The 23,219-nt window shown below is 53.4% G+C and overlaps 3 protein-coding genes across 4 annotated transcripts in view; 1 reads left to right on the top strand and 2 right to left on the bottom strand.

Annotated features, from left to right (window-relative positions):
* Positions 1-8,954, top strand: part of CLCN6 (chloride voltage-gated channel 6) — a 32,933-nt gene extending 23,979 nt beyond the window's left edge. Inside the window, exons 19-23 of one of the 2 annotated variants that reach the window (XM_058719055.1) lie at positions 710-864; positions 1,014-1,170; positions 2,810-2,917; positions 3,061-3,186; positions 5,970-8,954. In XM_058719055.1, the coding sequence (XP_058575038.1) occupies positions 710-864; positions 1,014-1,170; positions 2,810-2,917; positions 3,061-3,186; positions 5,970-6,050 (627 nt within the window). In that variant the 3' untranslated portion in view covers positions 6,051-8,954. Of the gene's footprint in view, positions 1-709; positions 865-1,013; positions 1,171-2,809; positions 2,918-3,060; positions 3,187-5,969 lie in introns of those variants that run through there. The other variant, XR_009258409.1, reaches the window with a different exon arrangement.
* A 2,793-nt stretch (positions 8,955-11,747) lies between these two features.
* NPPA (natriuretic peptide A) lies at positions 11,748-13,217 on the bottom strand. The gene is made up of 3 exons (XM_058719054.1): positions 12,994-13,217; positions 12,566-12,892; positions 11,748-12,057 (listed from the first exon to the last, which is right to left on the bottom strand). The coding sequence occupies exons 1-3, from the start codon at positions 13,114-13,116 to the stop codon at positions 12,046-12,048; spliced, it is 462 nt and encodes a 153-aa protein (XP_058575037.1). The 5' UTR covers positions 13,117-13,217; the 3' UTR covers positions 11,748-12,045.
* A 6,541-nt stretch (positions 13,218-19,758) lies between these two features.
* On the bottom strand, positions 19,759-21,584 carry NPPB (natriuretic peptide B). The gene is made up of 3 exons (XM_058719053.1): positions 21,024-21,584; positions 20,532-20,787; positions 19,759-19,953 (listed from the first exon to the last, which is right to left on the bottom strand). Exons 1-3 carry the CDS (start codon positions 21,147-21,149, stop codon positions 19,937-19,939), a joined length of 399 nt encoding a protein of 132 aa, XP_058575036.1. The 5' UTR covers positions 21,150-21,584; the 3' UTR covers positions 19,759-19,936.
* Between the last annotated feature and the right edge of the window lie 1,635 nt (positions 21,585-23,219).

Below are 23,219 nucleotides of genomic sequence, written 5' to 3'. Positions count from 1 at the left end.
ACACGATAGCAAGTGTGGACTTCGTTAGGCCATTGGGACATGTGTCCGTTCTCATTCCGGCAATCCGTGTAGGCGGATCTTTTGTTTTAATTGACGTGATTTATGGCGTATAAGTGGTAGCAGGGGGCTCTCTAGAGTTGTCAATGACAGAGATGGACTTGGGTCTACTTAAAGACAGAAAAAGAAACAAGCCGGAGGCTGCAGGACTGACAGGAGAGCTGGAGAGTGGGGAGCAGCACGCCGGGTGTGCGGGCGGCTGGCAGACGCCCTGGAGGGGACGCCAGCCGCTGCTCCTGATTTGAAATCCAGGCAGTGGGAGAGTCCCGCTGCCTCACGGAGGCCTTGTGCCCACCCCTTGGCTCTGGGGGCCAGGCCCACATACATCGACGGTCCCCCCACGACTTGATGTAGGAGAGGGGCTCTCCCTTGGAGAGTTGAGGAGGGGCTGCTCCCAAACCTAAGGGGTGGGGAAGTTGGGCCGGCAGAAAACCGCAAGATCCCAACCCCGAGGCTCAGAGAGGTTCCTTTCAATCCCAAGCCCCCTGAGCCACCGTGAAGATTCCTTGCAGTTCCTCTGTCGGCTTATGCTTTTGACCCCACCGTCCCCCAAGTCCCCAAGCTACGAACATGCCACGTTTGTGTGCCCGTGCCCAGCAGTCGCTGGCCGCCCCGCTAGAAACCTGTCCCCTCCCCTCCTGCCCACGCACAGAAGTCCAGCATCGTCACCCGGGCCGGCGAACAGCGCAGGCGGAGCCAGTCCATGAAGTCGTACCCGTCGAGCGAGCTGCGGAACGTGTGTGACGAGCACGTCCCCGAGGAGCCGGCCGAGAAGGAGGACCTTTTGCAGCAGATGCTGGAGCGGAGGTGAGCGCGCGGGCTCCGGAAGAGCCGGCGCTCTGCTGTTAGCTCCCCAGCTTCCTGGGGATTTGGGGAGCTGGTTGGGGACGTGGGGGAGAAGCAAGAAGCAGTCCTGCTGAGGGTGTGCTAGGCAGCGTCTGGTTTTTATGTAACAGATACACTCCCTACCCCAACCTATACCCTGACCAGTCCCCGAGCGAAGACTGGACCATGGAGGAGCGCTTCCGCCCTCTGACCTTCCACGGCCTGATCCTGCGGTCACAACTGGTCACCCTGCTCGTCCGAGGAGTTTGTTACTCTGAAAGTCAATCAGTGAGTGTCTCTGGTCTGCACTGGGATTCTCGAAGGCACGGGGTGGCGGGAGGACAGTCTCTGTGCCTCCGCTGGGGAGGCCAGGTGCCAGCGGGCTGCTGTGAAGGGTGCGTGCAGCCCTGTGGCTCCCTCTGCCGCGGTCCGTGCCTCTCAGGTGACCCTGAGCCGCAGGGGACTCTCCCAGTCACCTTCCCCTTAGTCAGTGCTCTGGCTATCGAGTGTCCTTCTAGCCTGCAGACTCTTAACATAGTTTCTACGCTTTGATTTCTGATTTGGGCGAACTTTTATACGTACGTTACCAAAAAATACTGTTTTTTCCCATTAATTTGCTTTTTCCTTTCCTTTGGTGTTTATGGAGAAAAGCAGGGGTAGGAGGGGGTGTCTTGTTCAAAGTGGTCCCTGTGGCGACCTGAAGACCCTGAAGGTTGCCCAGAGGCCCGGTTTCCAAACTGATACTCCCGGTTCGGCTCTTGCCCACAGAGGCCAGCCTGAGGTCACTCGTGGTCCTGGTGGCCTGTGGAAGAGAGCCAGCGTGGGGCAGGACAAAAGGGGCCACGGGGGAGAGCGGTCTGTGGTGAGGACAGCCTGGCTGGATGAGGGTGGAGGTGGCGTGTGGGGCACAGGAGGGGTGAGGTGGGCTGGGTGACTGAGCAGAAACCAGCCGGAGCAGGTACCGCCCGGCAGGCGGCGGGTGGAAGACGCTGTGTGCAGAGAGAGCGGGGTCCCCGGGGAGAGAGATCAGAACAGAGCAGTGACTGGCGCTTGCAGCCACTATGCCCAGCCTGAGTGCCAATGGTGGTGGCCCAGGAGCCCAGGGAGGGCGGAGGGAAAATCTAAGATGCTCAGAATGCAGGGATGGTAACAGAGCTGCTGTGTCCATTCCCCATGGCTGCCGTGTCCGTTCCCCGTGGCTGCCGTGTCCGTTCCCCGTGGCTGCCGTATCCAGTTGCCACAAACTGGGTGGCTGCAAACCACAGAAATCTATTTTTTTCATGATTCTCAAGGCCGGAGTACCAAGTCCACACGTCAGCGGGCCTTGCTCTCTGGAGAGGCTCCGGGGGAGGGGCATTCCTTGCCTTCCAGTCCGTGCTGGCTGCCGGCCATCCTTGGCACGGCGTGGCTGTGGATGTGTCACTCGAGTCTCTGCCTCCATTGTCACGTGGGCTTTTCCCTCCGCATCCTCTCCTCTGTTTTGAGAGACAGCCGTCATTGGATCTAGGGCCCACCCTAATCCAGTATGACCTCACCTTAACTGGCTCACATCCGCCAAGACCCTGTTTCCGATACGGCCACGTTCCCAGGCAGCAGGAGTTAGGACTCAGATCTTTTGAAGGATACAAGTCAACCCACGACAGCTATTGGCTAGCTCTTCTCTCATTTAGACTCCAGAATAAGCCACATCCATCTTACAGGTGAAGAGAAGCAGGTTCCGAGAGATCAGGAAACTGCAAGGGTGGCGGGCTGGCGGGGAGCCGGCTGGAGACGGCGGCGGCTCTCTGCTGAGCACTCTGTTCTGCGCTCCTTGCGCCGGGTGGGGCCGTGGCTGGGGGGGACATGGACTTAAAGGGGGAGGGGCCCTAGACGTGACCCCGACGGTCGCTGTGCCCGAGCAAGGACAGTGTCTCGGTCGGGATTGCAGAGCGCCAGCCAGCCTCGCCTTTCGTACGCCGAGATGGCTGAGGATTACCCGCGGTACCCGGACATCCACGACCTGGACCTGACGCTGCTGAACCCACGCATGATTGTGGTGAGCGGGGCTGTCCCTTTGGGGCGGGGACCCCAGAGAGGAGGCCAGCAGCCCGTCCCACGCGGAGCTGGTCGGCGCCGTTCGCGCCTCATCCTGGTTAGGGCGGCGGTGGCCGCCGGTGACTTGCGTTGTCCCCTCTGCAGGACGTCACCCCGTACATGAACCCTTCGCCCTTCACCGTTTCACCTAACACCCACGTCTCTCAAGTTTTCAACCTGTTCAGAACGATGGGCCTGCGGCACTTGCCCGTGGTGAATGCCGTGGGGGAGGTGAGTCTGACTTCCGGTCTGCCTGCAGCCGTGCCTCTTCTGGAGAGGACCCCGTGACCGCAGCGCCCCTCCCAACCAGCAAGGTTCCTGGGGCCAGAACCTCCTCCGCAGCCCTCGGAGGACCTTCGCCTCCTGCGTGTTGCTGACGCGCACACTCCGCTCGGCCAGCAGGTGTCGCCAGTGTCACGGCAGCCTTAGCACAGTCCAGTTTCAGGTTTCCAGGTTTTCGTCACCCTCCGTGGGGGCCTCTACTTCCTGGAGGAGGGGCTCTGCTCTCCACCTAGGATGAGCATTTATAACATTAAATGAGAGAACGTCAAGCAAAACACTCGAACGGTTTTAAAAGATACAGCCAGGTACAACTAGTAATCATTGCTGCAGACTTTTCCTTTTTTTCTTCTTAGAACTCCATTTTTTTTCTCTCATTACACAAGTATTGTTTGGTTGCTAAAAAGACGTATATGAGAAAATGTAGAGAAGCAGAATATAAACAAAAAGAAATACCAAAGCGTTATTTCTAAGAGGTAGCCACGCTGTCTAGCCAAGGTAGATCCTTTGTCGTTCTTCTCCGCATCTAGGAGTAGAGATTTTATGTATCAAGTTTTAATGAGAATGTTATCAGTTTATACTGTTTAATACCCTAATGCTTTGTTTAATCTAGAGGAAATGACTTTTCGTGGCAGAAAACTTTGTTGGCCTACAGTATAGATATATTTTTAAGTTTGTTTATGTTTATTTTGAGAGAGAGAGGGAGGAAACACGGGGAGGGGCGGCGGGGGAATCCTAAGCAGGCCCCCAGCTGTCAGCACAGAGCCCGATGCAGGTCTCAAACTCACGAACCACGAGATCATGACTTGAGCAGAAATCAGGAGTCAGGCGCTGAATTGACTGAGCCACCCAGGCGCGCCCCCCCCCCCCCCAACCCGGCATATGGTATTTTAGTTGGCTGGATAACATTCCACTGGCTGGCTGTCGGCCACTTACCCAGCAGTCCTCTGTTGGGGGATATTTTGTTAAATGTCACTCTGGTGTTCACCCTCCTGAGACTTTGGATCTGTGCTGCCAAGTGGCCCCCCACCCCCGGGGAATGAAACCTCTCTAAATAGAAGCATCCTATGGCAGACGCTGGCACCCCACAGCCTGCTCTTCGTGGGTGTAGTTGTGGGGGATCAGATCGTGTTCCTTGAAACACAAGTGCAGTGAGGGTTCTGACACGTTTCACGGTGCAGAGTACCCACGTGAGTGACAGATGTGTGTTGCCGCCTCGGTCACAAAAACCTGTTTCTCTGGATGGATCCTCTGCTGTACTTCTGTCCCTGTTCCGCACACGGGCAGTTCCGAGTCTCCGAACACCGGCTCGGCGTCCCACGGCGTAGCTCGTTTCTGACACCATGTACCTGGAGGTAGCATGTGACCGCACATGTTAAGGGCTCAGCCCTACCAACCCCTCCCCCCACTTCGGATGTCAGTCAAAAGTCCAGTTGTCATCTGTGTTTCTGGCTAGGTGGCTATAGATTGGAGGTTCCCGTGATCCTCTGCTCCTAGAACTCAAGAAAGCAGTTTACTTACCCGATTACTAGTTTACTATAGAAGACTGTGATTCGGGAACAGCCAGATGGGAAGAGACGACGCATAGGACAGGTGTGTGGCGAGGGGCGCCACACGTCCACGCTCTGCAGCACGCTGCCCTCCCAGCACAGAAGCTCTCCACACGCTGTAGTTCAGGAATCTTCTTGGAGGCTCTATTACGTAGGCATGATTGATCACATCATGGGTCATTGGTGATTGATTCAACCTCCAGCCCCCACCCCCCGAGATAGGGGGTGGGGCTAGAAGATCCAATCCTGTAGGCACATGGTTGGCCCCCCTGGCAACTAGCCTGTGTCCTCAGGAGCTTCCTAAAAGTCATGTTATTCACGTAAACTCAGGTATGGTTGAAAGGAGCTTGCTATGAATGATTAAAGACACCTTCTCACTCTCATCACTTCATTCCACGAATTTCAAGAGCTTGTGGCAGGGACTAGGACGAAGACCTGTTATAAATTTCCTATTATAAGTCCCATTATAAATTACAGGATCATAATGACTCAGGTGATGCTGAGAGACCATATTTATGAGCTGTAGCGGGGTCTGGGCCTCTCGGAAGCCTGCACTGAGCTATGCCTTTTGGACATGTGTGTGAGGCAGGCTCTAGGGGTGGTGGGAACTGAGAAGGTTAGGGAGCATGTGCCTTGCTCCAAAAGACATTCAAATTCAGGGGCGCCTGGGTGGCTCAGTCAGTTAAATGTTTGACTCTTGATTTCAGCTCGGGTCATGATCTCCGAGATCTTGAGTTTGAGCCCCACATCGGGCTCTGTGCTAACAGCTCGGAGCCTGCTTGGGATTCTCTCCCTTTTTCTCCCTCTGGCCCTCTCCTGCTCGTGTGCACCCTCGCTCTTGTGCTCGCTTGCTCTCTCTCTCTCTCTCTCTCAATCTCTCTCTGTCTCAAACATTTTTTTTAAGACATTCAAATTCAGATTTTAGCTGGCCTGACTAAAACTCCTCTTGGGGGTGAATTTGTCCCATTGGCCTCCAGTTTACAAGCCCTGGTTACGTTGATCTCCTTCTCATCTGGAAACTGGGTAACCTTGAAGTGCACAGCGTGACCGGGTTGTCCCCGCGCTCTACAGGCCCGGTCTCTGTCTCCTCCGCCTACTGTGAAGGACCGGGCAAGCTCCCTTTGCTCCTGTTCTTGCCCCAGTGAATTTATTCTGCAGGTGACGTGGGTCTTCTCTTTGTTCTAGATCGTTGGGATCATCACTCGACACAACCTGACGTTCGAGTTTCTGCACGCCCGACTACGGCAGCACTACCAGACCATCTGATGGGCCAGGGTGGCCAGCCCACCCTCTCCCAGAGCTGCCTGAGGGCGCAGCTCACTCATGCTCCGCCGCCACGGCTGGCTGGGGCCGTGCCAGGGCACGGAAGATTCCCACACACCCACTCGCTCGGAAAGCCTACAATCATCGAACACTTCGTTGGTCAGACATCCCGGGGGTGGTATTGCACCAGGAGAGCGTGAACTTGCCTGACTCTCTCAGCAAGTATCTTCCTGTCTCCTGCTCACTGCTTTCCTGCCGTCCAGCATCGGCTCAGGCCCCAGGCCCCTCCACCCCACTAGTGCCAGGACCAGAGGGGACGTCAGGCCTCACCCCCCAGAGAGTAACCCCCAGAGCAGTTTTCCCGCCCCTTCCTGCTGCTTTCCTAGGGAGCCCAGCTGTTGCCTTAAATCGTAACAGGAGGGACTTTGACCAAGGCAGACACTGGGGCAAGCGCCAGTCGCAAAATTAAGTGAATTCCCAAATTTAGGGATTGGGCAGTGAGAAAATGACCCCTTTCGGGGAGGTCTTCCTTCGTTGGGACCCTTAACTCGATGTGCTCAGCAGTTCGTTTGGAGGAAGCACCTGTTTTCTGGAGGCGGCTGCTCTGGGCGCACCCCTGCGGCCGCGGTCTCCGGGGGAGCGGCGCCTTCCAGAAGCACAAAGCATTAAGGTCCCACTGATCGTCCCTGAGATAAGTCTGACCATACGCCCGGATTTACAACCCCCCCCTAGTTTTTAACATTTCAGCTTCTCTCTCCTCCACTCCGTCCCTCGTCCCTTTGATCTGCATTGACTAACTTTCCTTCAGTTCTTACGTGCGTCTTCCTGGTGAAGCAGCCTAGTGAAGCAGGAGGATCTTGGCGTTCCCCCCGCCACCCCAAGTTAGCTAAAAGGGCGCCCCACGATCAAACTGCTGTACCTAACTCCGGGGGGGTGGTACAGTTGTGTCTCAGACAGAAAGAAGCGAGCCCTGAGCCAGTGACCTCGGCAGGAACGTGATGTAGCTGGAGAAGCCAGTGTCAGGATGAAGCTTCTTCCCGGAGGAGGGTGTGTGCCCCTCACAAACCTCTCTCAGCCCCCTGCTGCCAACCGGTCCCCAGGGTGGGCAGGACCAGGCCCTGAGGCTATAGCGTTAACCTTAGGAAGGAGGCCTCTGGCTGTCAGTGACCTGCCTCCCTCCGGGCCGGGTGGTCCTCTGACTGGGCACCCAAAGTGAGCACTTGCCGTCGGGTATTTGCACTTCTCCCCTGTCGACCCCCGTGCTCTCCCCTTATTGTGTCCCCATCCGAGGCCCATCCTGCAGCCCTGGGCCAGACGCGCTTTGGGACTCAAGACGCCCATTCCTTCGCATTTAAGTTATTTTTGTAAATTGTGGAAGATGCCTGAGGGCGTGGACGCCAGGGCTTCGGCAACACCTCTTGCCCTCTGCCTGGGGGTGGGCGTCCGTCTGTCCTTCCGTCCTTCTGTCCATCCGTCCATCCGTCGGGGCCGGGCCGGCCCAGGCCTTATGCTCAGCACACTCTGCTCACTCAGGAGGCTGCTTTCAGGGTCTTTCCCACCTGACTGCGGCCCCCTCCGTTCTTCCCGTTTTCTTGCCTCTTTGACCAAAAGTACGTTAACTTGTACATTTTTCAGTTTCCTTGGATGCACTTGACTTGTGAGATGTGGATGGGACCCCCCCCCCCCAATAACTAGTTGGGGGAATCACAAGGACCAAAAAAGGCAAGCCCTTCTGACTGTGACAGTGTTTAACCGGCTGCCAGTGTGTTTTAAGGCAGCATTCAGAGCTTGGCCAACATTAATCTTTCCCTTTATTAAGAAAGAAAGCAGTTCCCCGAGTCAGGCAAACATCAGGACCACCCATCACAGGAACAACCCCCCCTTCCCATCCCTCCCTGGAATTGGCAGAACTAAAGTGCTGCGGAGGGACCTCTGGCCTCTGGGGGTCTGGGACGCCAGCTGCCTGCCTCAAGGCCGCCCTGGGTGAATGCTGTTGGAATGTACCTCCCCCCCCCCCCCCCCCCCCCGCCCCGCAGTGCACACTGCCTTGCATTTAAGTCACCAGATACTTTGGCCCCACTGGTGTAGCCCAGGGGCAGATGGCACCGTGCAAATGCCTCCCTCCATCCGCTGGCCGCCACCGACCCAGACTCCCTCTGGAAAGGCACGTTGCTTCCTGTCCTTTGTGGGCGTCTGCCCCTCCCAGATAAGCCCAAAGACAGCGACTGCCCCACTTATAACAAAGTAACTGGAAGCCTCACCCCTTTGACAGTGAGAAGCCCACGTTGTCACCATCTCCCCCATCACCAGCCCCATCGCCTCCGGGTGGGATGGCATGTCCATAAACAGAACCCACAGGGGGACCACGGGGGTGGCCGGAGACAGTTTTCTGTGTTTCATCTCGTGCTTGGTGTTTCCGGTTCCCCAGCTGAGGTGATCGGGAGCTAGGGAGCGAGAGTCCCTCCCGACCGTGAGACCTTTGCGCTCTGGGGGATGATTTGCTCATGACCTTGATTAACTAATGGTTCCTGGCTGAGATGGACACTTGCTTGCTTGACCCAACCAACTCTATGACATTTTTGATGCAAAATCGCATACTGACGCGGCCCTCGGAGACCAGAAAGCCTCTGGAAAGGCCAGAAGCGCCCTCCTGGGCCCTGCGGGGTCAATGTACATACAGTGTTGCCTCACAGCTCCGTGGACCTTGGTCACCTCGACAGTAGCAGCTTCCTTTTCTCTGTTTGCACTGTTGGTTTGTATAGTAATACTAGCTAATCCTGTTGTGTACATAAATTGTATTTTTTTTTAATTTGTAAAATTCTATTTTTATTTGGACTTTTGGAACTTGGAAGTTCTCATTGTAACCGTAACACATCAGAATAAAATGTCTTCATCTGTCTCCTTCGAGCTTTTGTCCCCACGGTGCTCTTTCTTTGGAGTTGCACTTCGCTTTTACTTTGCTCTCTTTCTAATATGGAAAAATCACAGAGTAGATGTAGCGTCTCAGCTGTCTCCTGCTAGAGCTCTGCCAGCAAGAAGGCTTCGTCCCCAGGGGTCCATCTACTCCCACCTTAGTCCTGTGGATCTTAGCAAAAATCAACCCAGTTCCCAGTCTTCCGTTTCTCCCCTCCAATGAACACTGTGCGATCTCAGTTGCTGATGCTTTGCACCTGCTCCCTCAGCTACCGCTGTCCCCTGTCCGCTGTCATTGTCGCTGTCCGTAGCAGGAGGCAGAGGATCCATTTGTATGCCTGAAGGGCTGCGTGTAGGACTTCGCCCCACCGACAGGTTCCCCGACACCCAGCAGAAGAAGTGAAATCCATACTGAGTCTGTAGATGTTTAGACCTTGGGGCTGGCTTCCCTGGTGCCATCTGTCATTCTCTTTGCTCTGCCAGAAACAGGATTCTCTTTGTCTCTGGTTGATCTGCTCTAAGTTACCCTTCGACCAGCAGTAGAGATGGTCTCCGTTCAATCCTGTCCCCTGGTTTCCTGAGTGCCAGGGGCACTTTCTGTGTATCCGGCACTGTCTGTCAGTTCCGTTCTGCGAGAGCCCGCCGTGTCCCAGTGGCCCCTCAGGAGCGTGTGCGCGGTTCACCACACTCCCCTCCTAGCAGCCCCTCCTCCCCGGACCTCGGCAGCCACGTTTGGACAGACACTTCTCCCTGTCGCTGCTCTTGTCCTTGCTAGGCCTTCCCTGCTTCTTGGTTTTCCATCCTGTGCTCAAAGTCCACGTGAAGAATATTTTTATCAGAGGTGGTTAAATTAAAGGTCTTTCCCCACCTCTACTCCCGAACTGTCAATTCACTTCTGGCCTCCCCTCTTCTCTACGAAGAGCGAATTACTACTTTATTTCCCTCTTTTCCTAATTTCTGTACACGACCAAGACAATTTGACTTTTTTTTTTTTAAGTTTATATATTTTGAGAGAGAGAGTACATGGGCAGAGACAGAAGGAGAGAAAATGAATCCCAAGCAGGCTCCACACCATCCGTGCAGAGCCCAACACGGGGCTCCAGCTTAAGAACTACAAGATCATGACCTGAGCTGAAACCAAGAGTCTGGCGCTTAAGCGACTGAGCCACCCAGGCGCCCCGACAATTTGACGTTTATAGGGCACCAAGAATCCCATGTGCTGCAGCGGTGCTGACCAGGCCTTCACCTTCAAGGAGCTTCCAGTCCAGGGACACAGACACAATCGCATACCAAGGCAAATTGTCTTGTGTTGTAATAGTCCTATACAAAATGCTGCCGGTGCAGAGCTTAATTAGTACCGGGCATATGATCTCAGGGTCAAAGTGGCATTTTCGATGAGCCTTGAATGTGTAGAATGTTCCCAGGAGCACTGGCTAAATCGCATTACAGGAGGGCATGAAGTGAACGTTTTGGCGGGGTGGGGGTGGGGGGGCTGGTCAGAGGAATGTCGTAGAATCTGACATGGAGAATGAGGCCTATAGGGTGGGAAAACAGGTTCGAGCACAGTTCCCTGTTGTGGGTGAACCTAGTGCCTGGGACTCTCTGCTTTTCAGAAATGGACACAAGGAAACGGCATCCTCTCCAGTGCAGCCCTGCTCCGTCACCTTGGGCCTGAATTAGAGAAAGCTGGCGGCTACTTTTTAATTATGTGTTAGTACCCAAAAGGCACATAAATGTGTGGTTCGTCAGCAAACGTTTTTTCTTCACTTTGCTCAGCATTTTGGGGATGGGGGGAGAGAAAAAGAGCGCATGAGTGAGGGAGGGGCAGAGAGAGAGGAGGACCAAGGATCTGAAGTGGGCTGCACGCTAACAACAGCGAGCCTGATATGGGGCTCCAACGCAAGAACCACGAGATCATGACCTGAGCTGAAGTCGGATGCTCAACCGACTGAGCCCCACAGGTGCCCTGCTTTGCTCAGCTCTTAAACCCAAATGCTTTGCCCACTTTCTTAAAGTGCAGTCACTCAGCTGTGCCAAGTAACTCTCTCAAAATGTATCAGAGAAAGTTTTGTTAGTGCCCTCATTTACAAATGTGCCTTGATTTTTTTTTTTAGGCTCTGAGTATATATGTGCTTCCAAAAACAAACAAAAAAAAAAAACTACTGGGTGTGCAAAATTGTCTATGGGGTACAAGCTACATTAGATGCAACCAGAAAAAAAAAAAACCCAGATGTTTGTAAGTTTTCTTTTTAATAAATAAGTGCCCTGAATATGAGCAAATCTGAAAAATAAATGTCCTTTCAGTCTCCTGGGGCATTTCCAGGATCTGTGATAAGGCCAATGTGAGAGAGTAAACTGTGAACTGTGGTTTGTGCCCCACCTTCCACCAAAGAAAAATTTAAGGGTAAGAGGTGGGAGGGAATACAAGCAAGAATTTGTCCAAATCCACAGCATGCCACCAAGAGTGACCCTAATGTCAGCTGTGGACCCTGGGTGACAACAATGTGTCAGTGTAGGTTCATCAGCTGTCACAAAGGCTCCATTCTGGTGGGACACATTGATGACGGGGCTGGCTCTGCATGTGTGAGGGCAGGGGGCCTATGGGAAGCCTCTATACTTTCTGCTTCATTTTGCTGTGAACCTTAAATGGCTCCCCAAGATAAATTCTATTATGTTTAAAAGGAAGAAGAGAGAAACTGGGCATTCTCTCTGACAAAAGGTAAATGGGTATCAGGCTGAATTCTCTTCCCAGGAAAAAGAAAGAAATCACCAACCCGAGCCTTCGGCTTCTGTCCGTGGTGCTGAAGTTTATTCATGATTCAAACAGCTTTCAGTAATGGGTGAGCGTCTATCCTAAAATTTAATGCATAGGATGGGAGCAGAGGGGAAGCCACAATTAAACCACTTGGTCTGCATTCAGCATAAAATGTGAGAAACGTTGACAAGAGGCTGCAGCTTGAATAGGGTGCTCATCACGGCTCAACTTGATGGCAATGAGATGGGACAAAGTTGAGTGAGAGACCCCAAAGGATGAGGGTCTCTCGAAGTCTGCGCAGGGCCTGGCCTGCCTTTTCCTCCCTGGCCATTATCTTCGGTACTACAAAGAGAACAGAGACAAGGTTGGCTTGGTGACCTGGCCCTATTGGAAAAGTCAACCTCACAGGACTGTGCTCACTTCCCAGCAGCCCCCACTCCGGCCTGACAACCCTGAGTTTCATGAACTGGTACACAAATTGCTTGTTAGAAGCTATAAGTCAACCCTGGTCATTTTCATTTAATCCTTCGGGGTCTGACAATTCTGGGGAGGCACATGAACTGCCAATCAGCAGAACAAAGGTGACTTGGCTCCATGAACATTTTAAGTCCCCAGTGCTCATGGCAGTAACTTTTTTTTTCTTAGCATTTCCTTAGCAGACTGTAGCTGAGAATGATGAATGATGTCATTGCCCCAAGTTGGGACACAAAATTTCCAAAAAGAAAGCTTCTACTCTGGTCTCTTTACTGCAGGAGGCATCCCCTGGTGGTGTTCTTTGACAAAGTTTGAGTCTCAGTGAAACCATAACCGCCTTCCTCCCCACTCCATTTCCACCCCCAGCTCCTCTTACCCGGAAGCTGTTGCAGCCCAGTCCACTCTGAGCTCCAATCCTGTCCATCCTGCCTCCAAAGCAGCTGGACCTCCGCAGACTCCGAGGGGCAGCAAGCAGTGCCCTCAACTTGCTTTTCAGGAGGGCAGATCTATCGGAGGAGTCCCAGGAGCCCCGCCCAAGGGCACCCCCATCTCTCTGGGCTGGGTTGACCTCCCCAGCCCAGGGAGGCACCTCAGGGAGGGGGCTAAGAGCTGCCCCAGCTTCCTCATTCTGCTCACTTAGTACTTGTGGGGGCACGACTTCATCTTCTAAAGGCATCTTGTCCTCCAAATGGTCCAGCAAATTCTTTACAAAAAGAACACACGGGGAAAGGGAGAGGTCTCAGTGACCAGCACAGTGTCACAAAGCCCCCTGGTCCCAGACTGTGGCCCCTGTCCCGGCCCTACCTTGAAATCCATCAGGTCTGCATTGGACACAGAGCCATATACCGGGTTAGCTCCTGTTTGCCACAGGAGCTGACACGCCAGGAAGAGGAGGAAGCTCGCGGTGATGGTGGAGAAGGAGCCCATGATGGCGTCGGTCAAGGAGTGTTCTGGTGCTTGCTGCCTCTCTGTCCTCTCTTCTCCTTCTCTCAGCCTCCCTCCGCCTGTCTCCCAGCTGCCCTGCGCCTCCTCTTTTTATAGCCCCCCAGCTCTCCAAGAGCGCAAGAGGGACGGAACCCTCCCCATTCTGTCACTTGCAGCGATAAAGCAGCTGAATGAGGGAACAGCAGAAGATGACCTTTTAAAGCTATCAGCCCAGCAGAGCCTGTCACTGCCCCCTCCACCTTGAGCAGCCCCAACAACCCCAGACCCTCAGCTGCAAGAGCCACATTCTTGTTGATTTGCCTCAAGAGGTTCCCACTTCAAAGGTGTGAGAAGAGCAAAAAAGAGTCCTTGGTTATCTCACAGTGATGCCTGGGGCTTCTTTCTCCTGGGCAACAGGACCCATGCGGAGAGGCAGAGGGTGACGGTTGGCCAGCGCCCAGCTCCCCGGGTAGGTTTTTCGGCTCAGCTGTCAGGGGCTCCAAATAAGGGCGGGAGAGGAGGAAGTGGCAGGCGGCCGGCAGCTCGGGACAAATTAGTCCAGATGCTCAAGCCGGCCTCACACCTGACTCATCAGCCGTGAGGGCAGACCTCTCCCTCCAACTGAGCTGCCCTCACTCCTGGCAGTCATTCTCGGCAGTCAGGTGAAGAGGGAGTTATTATTTAGAATATTAAGTCAGCCAGGAACCAAATGTAATGAACATCCCAAGAACTCAGCTCCCACACGTAAACACCAAGAAAACTTTTGGGAACGCAACCATCCCTCTGCCAAGCTCCTCCTCCTTCCCGTCCACAGTGTTGAGGGAGGTGGGCACTTCGAGAGGCCAATGGTTTCATCCCTGTCACCTCGCTGATTAGAGCAGCTCAGACTCTGAGTTTGAAGTTTATGATGGCCCCAACACTCCCAGGAAAGCTCCTGTGGCGAGTTGGCTGGTGGAGTGATGGGGAGGTGAATGTGGCACCCAGTTTCCCTTAATGTCTTCCATGACCTTCCATGAGGCCAGGCGAGTGATGAGCCACTGAGGCCTCCATTTTCCTGACCCACCCCCCCCCAAAGAAAATTAACAGGCAGCAAGTCTTCCCCCCCTTTTTTTTCAAGATTTTAACTTTTTTTTAAAGTTTATTTATTTTTGAGAGAGAGAGAGAGAGAGTGACAGAGCATGAGCAGGGGAAGGGCAGATAGAGAGGGAGATAGAGAACCAAAGCAGGCTCCAGGCTCTGAGCTGTCAGCCCAGAGCCCGACACGGGGCTCGAACCCACAGACCGCGAGATCATGACCTGAGCCGAAATCAAGCTTAATCGACTGAGCCACCCAGGCGCCCCTCAAGATTTTAAGTAATCTCCACACCCAACGTGGGGCTCGAACTCACAACCCCAAGAGCACGAGTTGCACACTCTTCCAACAGCCAGCCAGGCTCCCCAAGCCTGCCCACATTTAATGAGCGCCCTCTGTTCACTAAGCACTGAACTCCATGTTAGCGTACTACTCAATGCAAGATGGACTTGGGGGGAAAACCCCAAATTTGAAGGGTTGAGAGACCCGTGCTAGAGCCCCGAGCAAACCAAGTTACACACATCGTCACAGCCTTATTTTCCCCATGCTCTACCCACCCCTCAGTGTTGCCATGAGGCTTAGATGAACTACCAATGTGTGCATTCTGCACACGCGTTCTCAAGTGTGAAGTGCTATCTGTTTGAAAGATGGTGAGAACAGTTGCCCGTGTTGATCAGCTGTAACATGCCCGACACCATGTGGACCACTTTAGATGGATTATCTAATTTTCATCACAGCCCCCATGGGGTGGGTAATATTATTCTCATTCACAGAGGGGCAGAACTAAGACAGAGGTTATGTCACTTGCCCAAGGTCACTGCCTAAGTGGCGAGGCCAGGGTTGGAACCCCAGGTCTGACACCAGCGCCCGTAATTCCTAATCCATTTCACAGATGCTGCTGCCCCTTAGCATGACAGTTCCTTGCCAGCCCTTTCGGTGCAGTCTCTGATTAAACACACCCCGATCCCCACTCTCCAGGTGACCTCTGAGCAGCTCCTTTACCCTCCCCCTTCCAGGCAGAGGGTGTGCTTGGCAAGTCCGTGAGCATGCGTGTGTGTGGACTACCTCACGGAAAGGGTCATCCAAGCCCCGCGACCGGCCGACACACCCGATGTGTTTCCAGGGGCTCCCCGGAAGCCAGGAAATGCATGTGCCAAGCCCCCTCCCTGGCTGGTCAAGTAGAGAGGCTGTTCTGCGGGTGGGCAGGAAATCGGGGCAGTACGAGGCCAGAGGTCACAAGAGGTATCCAGGGTGATTTTACTCTAAGACAGAAGGAGAAAGGAGCGCTCTCCAGGAAACTTATCAGGGTCAGCCGAACTCAGCTTGAAATCCAGAGTGGGTGCAACCCTGAACAGGAAGTCTGGGGGCAAAACCCTCATATCCTGGAGTCCCTGGAATGTGCTCACAGCTTAATCGCTTGGTTGGCAGGGTTATTATTAGCAAAGAGGATTCAGTGAGCAGCCACACTGGGGGAACTGATGCTCCTTGCTGTGTGCGTCACACGGCCGATCCCCTGGAGATGCCCTTTCAGACAGGCCTTTGAGGTGGGCGGCGACTTCCGGAAGGGCCTTGTGGCAGGTAGTCCCTGCAATAGCTCAGCCGGAGGGCCTGTGCTGCTCCTCTGTCCTGAGCCACTTCTGAAGTCTGCAGGTGGCCCGAGGAGAGGGGGAAATGCCCTTCCAGGTTCCAGAAAGAGAATTTCAGAATTTTCTCGGCTCCTTGTATTAAAGTAACCTCTCCTCTTCCAGAGTGAAGCCCGAGCAGGGCCTCAGTGTCAGTTGTCGCATTTCTTCTAGTAGCCTCGGCTTTTTGTCCGGGTTGCGTTTGGTTTTTATTGCTGTCTATTTTGTGGAAGGGAGGTGGCAAGAAAGAGTATATTCAGTTTTGCTGCCCCGAGGACTTGACGTTGAACCAACTTACCACCTTCTGCACTGACAAGGCTTAGTGGAAACAGAGACCAGCCCCAGACTGTCTGATTACCCCAATCCTGGTGAAGCCTTCCATTTGCACCTGAGACAGAAAATGGCTTGATGTGAAGTTTCTCTTCTTTTCCATGCCCCGGCCCAATTTTGGGGGGTGTGCACACTGCCCATGTGGAGGAGTTAATATTTGACGGCGTGTTTAGAAGCCAGACTGGAGGAGTGAGGCAGAAGAAAAGCAAAGGCACAGAAAAGCAGATCCACCCCCCACCCCCACCTCTCCCACTAGCTAAAAAGTCAACAGCCTTTATTTCCTTATCACTGGAAAGAAGTTGTCTCAGTCACACAATGGAATGAGCATTGCAAAGGGGGGGGGAGGATCCAGAATTGGGGTGTCTCTAGCTTCTATCGCAGAGTCCCCATCTCAGGATTCTCTGCGGGGACGCTGTGGGCTGCTTCGGGGAGCCATGAGGTCCCAGCAATGTCACACATGGTCTGCAGCAGAAGCCCCAGTTGGAAGAAATTGGCAAGATCCTGCTGCACGTTTAGGGATGGTTGTTTCTGACTTTGAAAATAATGTTTGGGGCGCCTGGGTGGCTCAGTCGGTTAAGCGTCCGACTTCAGCTCAGGTCATGATCTCACGGTCAGTGAGTTCGAGCCCCGCATCGGGCTCTGTGCTGACAGCTGGGAGCCTGGAGTCTGCTTCGGATTCTGTGTCTTCCTCTCTCTGCTCCTCTCCTGCTCACATTCTCTCTCTCTCTCTCTCTCTCTCTCTCTCTCTCTCTCAAAAATAAATAAACATTTAAAAAAATTAAAAAAGAAAACATTCAGTCCCAATACTATCTTGACTTCTGTAACCTCAACACTTGGGACCCAGCAAAGCCCATCCACTCTCTACTTAAATCCTTTCCAGCTTTGAAGACGTGGGTTAGGGCTCCTGGGCTCTATTTTCACCAGCACATCTTTCTGGGAAGATGACAGTGATGAGCATCTACGGGGAGATATAATCTGGCAGCTTCGTTGGACAATGAGGTTGATAATAGGGAAGTCAGGGAGGTGAATGCCATGGCTATAGCTACATGGGGGGGGTACATTTGAAGGGGTCAGGGTCACAGGTTAGGGAGGGCCATGTTTTTTTCATGTTTATTTATTTTTGAGAGAGGCAAGGAAGGGCAGAGAGAGGGGGACCGAGTATCTGAAGCGAGCTCTGCGCTCATAGCAGACAGCCTGACTCCGGGCTTGACCTCACAAACTTCAAGATCATGACCTGACGCTAAGTCTGATGCTTAACTGACTGAGCCACCCAGGCGCCCCAGGGAAGGCAGGTTTTAAAGGGCATCCATAGGGCTACCTGGGTGGTTCATTTGGTTTCGATTAAGTGTCTGACTTTGGCTCAGGTCATGATCTCACGGTTAGTTGGAGTTCCACGTCAGGCTTGCTGTTGTCAGCACAGAGCCTGCTTCAGATCCCCCGTCCCCCTCTCTCTCTGCCAAACCCCACTCTTGCATGCTTTCTCTCTCTCTCAAAAATAAACATTTAAAAGAATTTTAAGGGCATCTATAGACAGGGCATGTTTGCATTGCTCCCCACAAACACCAAACACGAGGGGAACTCAATGAGAGGTCCCTCCACTGAGTACACGGGCTACCCACCCCCATCCTCCAGGGGTCACATTTGGCTCCTTTGCTGTTCTCTCTGCGGTCCTCTTTCTCAGACTTTTGCCTGCGGAGAAGACCCAAGTAACACACGTATCATATGTACAGACCCCACCCACCTGAGCCCTACATATGGATAAGCCAGACTCACTGGGAAGAACCCTGAAGCGTTGGCTGGATTTGGGGAGTGGGTGTTCTGGGAAAGGCCCGCCTTCATCACCTGAGCAGAGGGGAGAGGTCACCAGCGGGCAGCGGCAGTTCACCAAACACGGAGCCGAATGATGCCATTAGGAGGGCAATTTTCCTCCCACCAGCAAACCTGCTTCACTGACTTGGGAGGGACGGGGTGATGCAGTGGTTAGGGACCTGGGTGCTGGACTTGAACCCTGGCTCTGCCACTTACTAACCGCATGATCTTGAGCAAGTCACATCACCTCTCTGTGCCTTAGTTTCCCCCTCTGTTAAAATGAGGGTTAGTAAGAGCTCTTCAGAGGTTTGTTGCAAGGACTATAGGAGTTAACGAGACAGTAGCTGGTGCCTGATGAGGGCTTTGTGGAAGTTAACTACGCTGAGTATTCATTGCACTCCCTGGGTCGGAAACACCAGGTAAAGGTGGCTCACAGTTTTATTAGAAAGCAACTCGCTCCTCAACCTCATTTTAAAAACCTTAATTGATGTCATCGGCTGTCCAGAACCTTTGGCACACACTGGGCTGACATGAGAAACGACACAGAGACCTACCACTTGTGGTTTCCCTCGGTGGAAGAAACATTAGCTGAGAACAGCAGGAAGGTCAGGAGAGTGAAGTTCAAGGCCAGGAGCGCGGGGAGAGGGCACAGGCTCAAGAGTCACTTGGCTCTCCACTCAGTGGGAGAGCTCAGAGCATCCGTGGCCACATGTGGCCAGGTAGGGGGGCTTCGGTTTTCTGGGTCTCAGTTTTCTCATCCATCAAACGGGGATAAGAATAGTCCTGTCCCTTCTGCACAGCTAGCATCCTAAAAGGCATTCTGGGCAAGGGGACTGCAGGAGCTGAGGCCTGGGAGCCTGAAAGCAAAGGAGTGTGGCCCGGGATGCTCGAGAGGCAGGGCGCTTGGGAAGGGGGGACCGTGGGGTACAGGGCAGCGTACCAACAGGACTCCCTGCTGAATAAGACAACCCAGTATGACTCTGGTGGTTGTTTCCTTTTCGGCCCTAGAGATGAGAGGTTTCTCTCTCTGAGGCAGAGAGGAAGTAAAGATGTGGAGCCCCCGGAAAAGGGGCACCCTAAATGCTGGGCCTTTTGTCAGACACTTCTAAACCTGGGATGGGGAAATGAAAATGCTATTGAACTCAGGGCTTTAAAGGAAACAATCACCAGGGAGAATGTCTCCGATGGCAGAATTCCAGACAGAGGGAAAGCTAGTGAGCAAACAAACACTGACCCACACTCCCGTGTTGCGTGAACGTCTCAGGGCCCATCTGCACCCCCAGGGAGAAACTGCCAGCTTTGAAAAGCAGTTTCTGCAAAGTGTCTTGAGTGCTTGAGGTATTTGTAGACATTTCAGAACAAGAAAAACCCTTCAGGAGAAGCAGGGCACCCCTACTCCTACCTGACCAGCTCTGATGCCTTCTCCCCACCCCACCATTAGGACACTTTTAGAACCTTCAGGAAAACAAAGGCTTTGGGTTTTTTGGTGTGTGGGTTTTGTTTTTTTTTTAATGATGTATTTCTTCTAATGCACTAAGACAAATCAGTTTCTTTTCTTTAACATTTTTTAAGTTTATTTATTTATTTTGAGAGAGAGAGAGAGAGAGAGAGAAAGAGAGAGAAAAGGAGGAGCAGAGAGAGAGGGAGAGAGCGAGAATTCCAAGCAGGCTCTGCACTATAAACGCAGAGCCCGACAACGGAGCTTGAACTCACGAACTACGAGATCATGACCCAAGCTGAAACCAAGATCCGGAAGGAAGCTCCACCAACTGAGCCACCCAGGCGCCCCAGGACAAATCAGTTGCGAAAGAAGAAGATAAAATGTTGACTTTATTTCACCGTGGAAAATGTGTGCTCGGAGATAAGAATCATCTTATATAAAACAATCACAATAAATAAATAAATAAAAATAAATAAATAAGAATTGCTTCAAAGGGGCTCAGGGAGTTGATGAAGAATCAGACGCAGATGTCTGTACCGGCACTTCCTCTTAATGCCTTCTCAGCACTGTGTGGGGGGGAGAAAGGGTGATGACGGCGTCAGGTGGGAAACTGAGGCAGGATCTGAGCTTCCCCACACTGGGTGTGATCCCTGCCACCACCACCCCCCACCCCCATCCTCGGCTGATCTGGGTGTTTGAGGCTTTAGAATAATCCATCTCTCTGGACCTCAGTCTCCTCATCTGTAAACTGGAAATTATTGCTGCCCTGGTGATCCCGTCCTCTGCCTTTGAGGCTATAGACAGGCTGGGGGAAACCAGGAGGAAAACGTTTAGGAGTCTTTCTGCTCCAAGGAGATGCAGCCAGAGAATGACTGGATTCCATCCTAAGGCGACTCTGCCCCTTTTTGTCAGCAAGGCAAGAGAAGGTGGTAGGGACTCGTGGACATAGTAACGAATGATGTCCACATTTAATATTTCTAGAAAGGTGCCCCTTGGCCCTAAGCACTGTCAGCAAGAGAGAGTAAAGCCCAAGTGTCTTTTTCTCAGAATGTGGTTCCCAGAGACAATAAACCCAGAAGTGGTTCCGATGGTGGGACCCATAGGAGTGGGGCAGGGGGATCAAGCTGGCAGGGAGGGGGCTTACCATTGCAGCCCAGGCCACTGAGGGAGCCAATCCGGTCCAGCCTCCGGCCAAAGCACCTTGAATCACGCATCATCTTGGAACTGCCTAGTCGTCTCAGGGCCCGGAGGACATTGTCATGGGGCGCAAGGACCCGCGCAGGGGGTTCCTCCTGGGCCTCCCAGGATTCTGCGGGGCTGTGGCCCTGCTGGAGGGGTCCCAGGGCCATCTGGGCTTCCTGCAGCTCTGAAACTGTGTCCCGCAGACCGTCCAGCAGCTCCTGCAATGCGTGGGGACAGCCCCAGCCTCAGCAACCCGCACCTGGCCAAACCGCCCTAGACGGAGCTGAGATGAACCAACCACCTTACGTAGGGGTCCTGGCACCCAATCCGGTTGCTTTCTAATCCCTTATCACTAATTCGCTAGGGGGGCTGAGGACCTTTTGGGACAATAGCTCAGGACCCGTTTAACTGCTGCTACCCACAGCAGCCTTTTCGCAGGCTGAAGCTCTCTCACCTGTATTGCGGACGCTTCCGAGGCGGGGCCGGGACCGCCCAGCGGGTGGGAGCGACCTCCTAGTGGCGACAGGTGCAAGAACAGGAGGAGCAGGAGGGCCCGGAGCAGCGCCGTCTTGGGGTCCATGTCACCGGAGAGAAAGAGATCGTTGCCGCTGCCGCTGCGCTGTGTTCCGGGTCACGTCTCACCTCCTAGAGGCCGGCGGACGCTCTCCCGGATCCTGGGACAACCTCGGCCTTTTATCCCGGGCCTGGGGTTATCTCTGATTTATCGGCCGCATTCCGGCACGCTGAGCTCAGGGCGGGGGAATGTACCCCTCCGCGCCTGCGACCATACTCGCTGGGGGTGGATGCTGGGGAGAGCAGGCCTTGTATAGCAATGGGCCCGGCCGGGGGCGGGAGCGCGCGTGGGACACCAACAGGTCCTTCGCCTCGCGCTGCCTCCTTTCCTGCAAAACTCCCAGGGCCTCTCCTCCCCACCCCCAACCATTCTCGGAGAAGGCAGACACAACTCCAGCGTTCCGAGGCCCCACGACGCAAGTGCGGGGCGCACGGGGTGACTCAGAGCCAGAACAGTCCCAGCCAACCCCCCGCCACCGGAGCGCGTCTTCCCTCGCCTCGCCTGCCTGTAACTCGGCACGGGCTCTGCTCTCTGCACCCTGCGCCGCTGCGGGTCTTCAGGGCACCCTGACCGCTGTCCGTGGTTCTGATGGTTCTGAGCAAACTCAACCAAGAGGTCTCGCTCTCCTCAACCCAGGTCTGGCCGGAAAGACAAGCATGCAGCAGGGACCTTTGAGACCCCTCCCCACCCTCTCACAACTGCCTGCACTAGGATGCTAATTCTCCAGTATCATCTGATTAAAAGCCTGGGTATGACAAGGAACTTCTGGAATGCTGACCCTGCTTCCATCCCTTAAACGGTAGAACTGATTTGGCTGGAATTTTGAGAGGCAAGGCCCAGAGATGAAGTCATCCAGGAATGCCTTCTATCAAACCTCCTCCAGGTGCCAACACTTCCTCTCCCCCACCAAGCCAACACGTGACGGAAAAAAGCAAGGATGACTGGAAGATGGTTATCTATTTGGTGGGACACTACAGGTATGAGGAGTGCCCCTCCCCCGTGCCCCCCTCATCTGACCATCCGTGACCTAATTCCCATTAGCAGATGGTCTGGACCTCCCATCTGTGATTGCAAATGAGGCTGCAAGGAAAAATGGCCCTGGGAAGAGACACAGCAGATTAACCACCCCCCCCCCAAAGCGTACATGACTGATGTCACCACCCCTTCCAGATGCCTTGTGTTGACAAGCAGCACGATGAGAGAATGGGGTATGGGTGATGGAAAAAAGGCAGCAAGGGGCAAAAGCAGTGACCTCTAAACAAATCTTACCTTCAAAAAATAGCATCTGCCAGATATGTGAGAAAAATACTGTTTATTGTTTTTCATTTTTTAAATGAGGGAACAGGGGCACCTGGGTGGGTCAGTCGGTTAAGCATCCGACTTGATTCGGCTCAGGTCATGATCTCACAGTTTGTGGGTTCGAGCCCCGCGTCAGGCTCTACTCTGAATCCCTGCTTAGGATTCTCTCTCTCTCTCTCTCTCTCTCTCTCTCTGCCTCTCCCCTGTTTGTGCTCTATAAACAAACAAACAAACAAACATACTTATTTTTTTAAAAAGTGAGGAAACAGAGCTCAGAGGAATTAATATGCTTTCTTAGTTAATGACTAGGAAAGCTTGGGTTCCAACCCAGGCAGTCTGATTCCAGACCTGACCCTCTTAATCACCGCCAGGGTGATTGCAAGGGGTTTCTACTAAAAGAAAAAGTAGATTAATTTACTGTCATTTTCAAAGGTAGAGAAAGCTGTGCCATGAGGGATGTGTAAGTTGGTGGCTGTGTGCAAGAAAAAGGATGTAAAGTGTGGCTAAGATGACCATTTTACAGATGAAGATGGGGGGACAAGGGGTAAGAGCTCCATAAAGATGCCAGTCCTGGGAAGATTCTGGGGAACGGAGTGTGTGTGTGTGTGTGTGTGTGTACATACACCACAGGAAGAATATCCAGAGATTAAGTGAAAGTGAAAGAGAAAACAAAATCCAGTCAAGTGGCAGAGCTGGTCAGAGGGTCAGAGGCTGCTGAGAATGTAGGGTCCCTCATGCTGACGTTAGAAGTAAAGAGTTGGGGGGCGCCTGGGTGGC

This window comes from Neofelis nebulosa, chromosome 2, assembly GCF_028018385.1.
Source record: "Neofelis nebulosa isolate mNeoNeb1 chromosome 2, mNeoNeb1.pri, whole genome shotgun sequence".
Classification (NCBI taxonomy): Eukaryota; Metazoa; Chordata; class Mammalia; order Carnivora; family Felidae; genus Neofelis; species Neofelis nebulosa.
Note: the sequence above shows the minus strand (reverse complement) of the source record. Positions and strands in the feature narration are given on the sequence as shown.

Coding starts and splice junctions, on each gene's coding strand:
- NPPA (XM_058719054.1), bottom strand. CDS start 13,116: ATGGGCTCCTTCTCCACCATCACCGCGAGCTTCCTCCTCTTCCTGGCG. Junction 12,893..12,993: donor CAGACCTGATGGATTTCAAG/GTAGGGCCGGGA, acceptor CTTTTTGTAAAG/AATTTGCTGGACCATTTGGA.
- NPPB (XM_058719053.1), bottom strand. CDS start 21,149: ATGGACCCCAAGACGGCGCTGCTCCGGGCCCTCCTGCTCCTCCTGTTC. Junction 20,788..21,023: donor CGGAAGCGTCCGCAATACAG/GTGAGAGAGCTT, acceptor CACGCATTGCAG/GAGCTGCTGGACGGTCTGCG.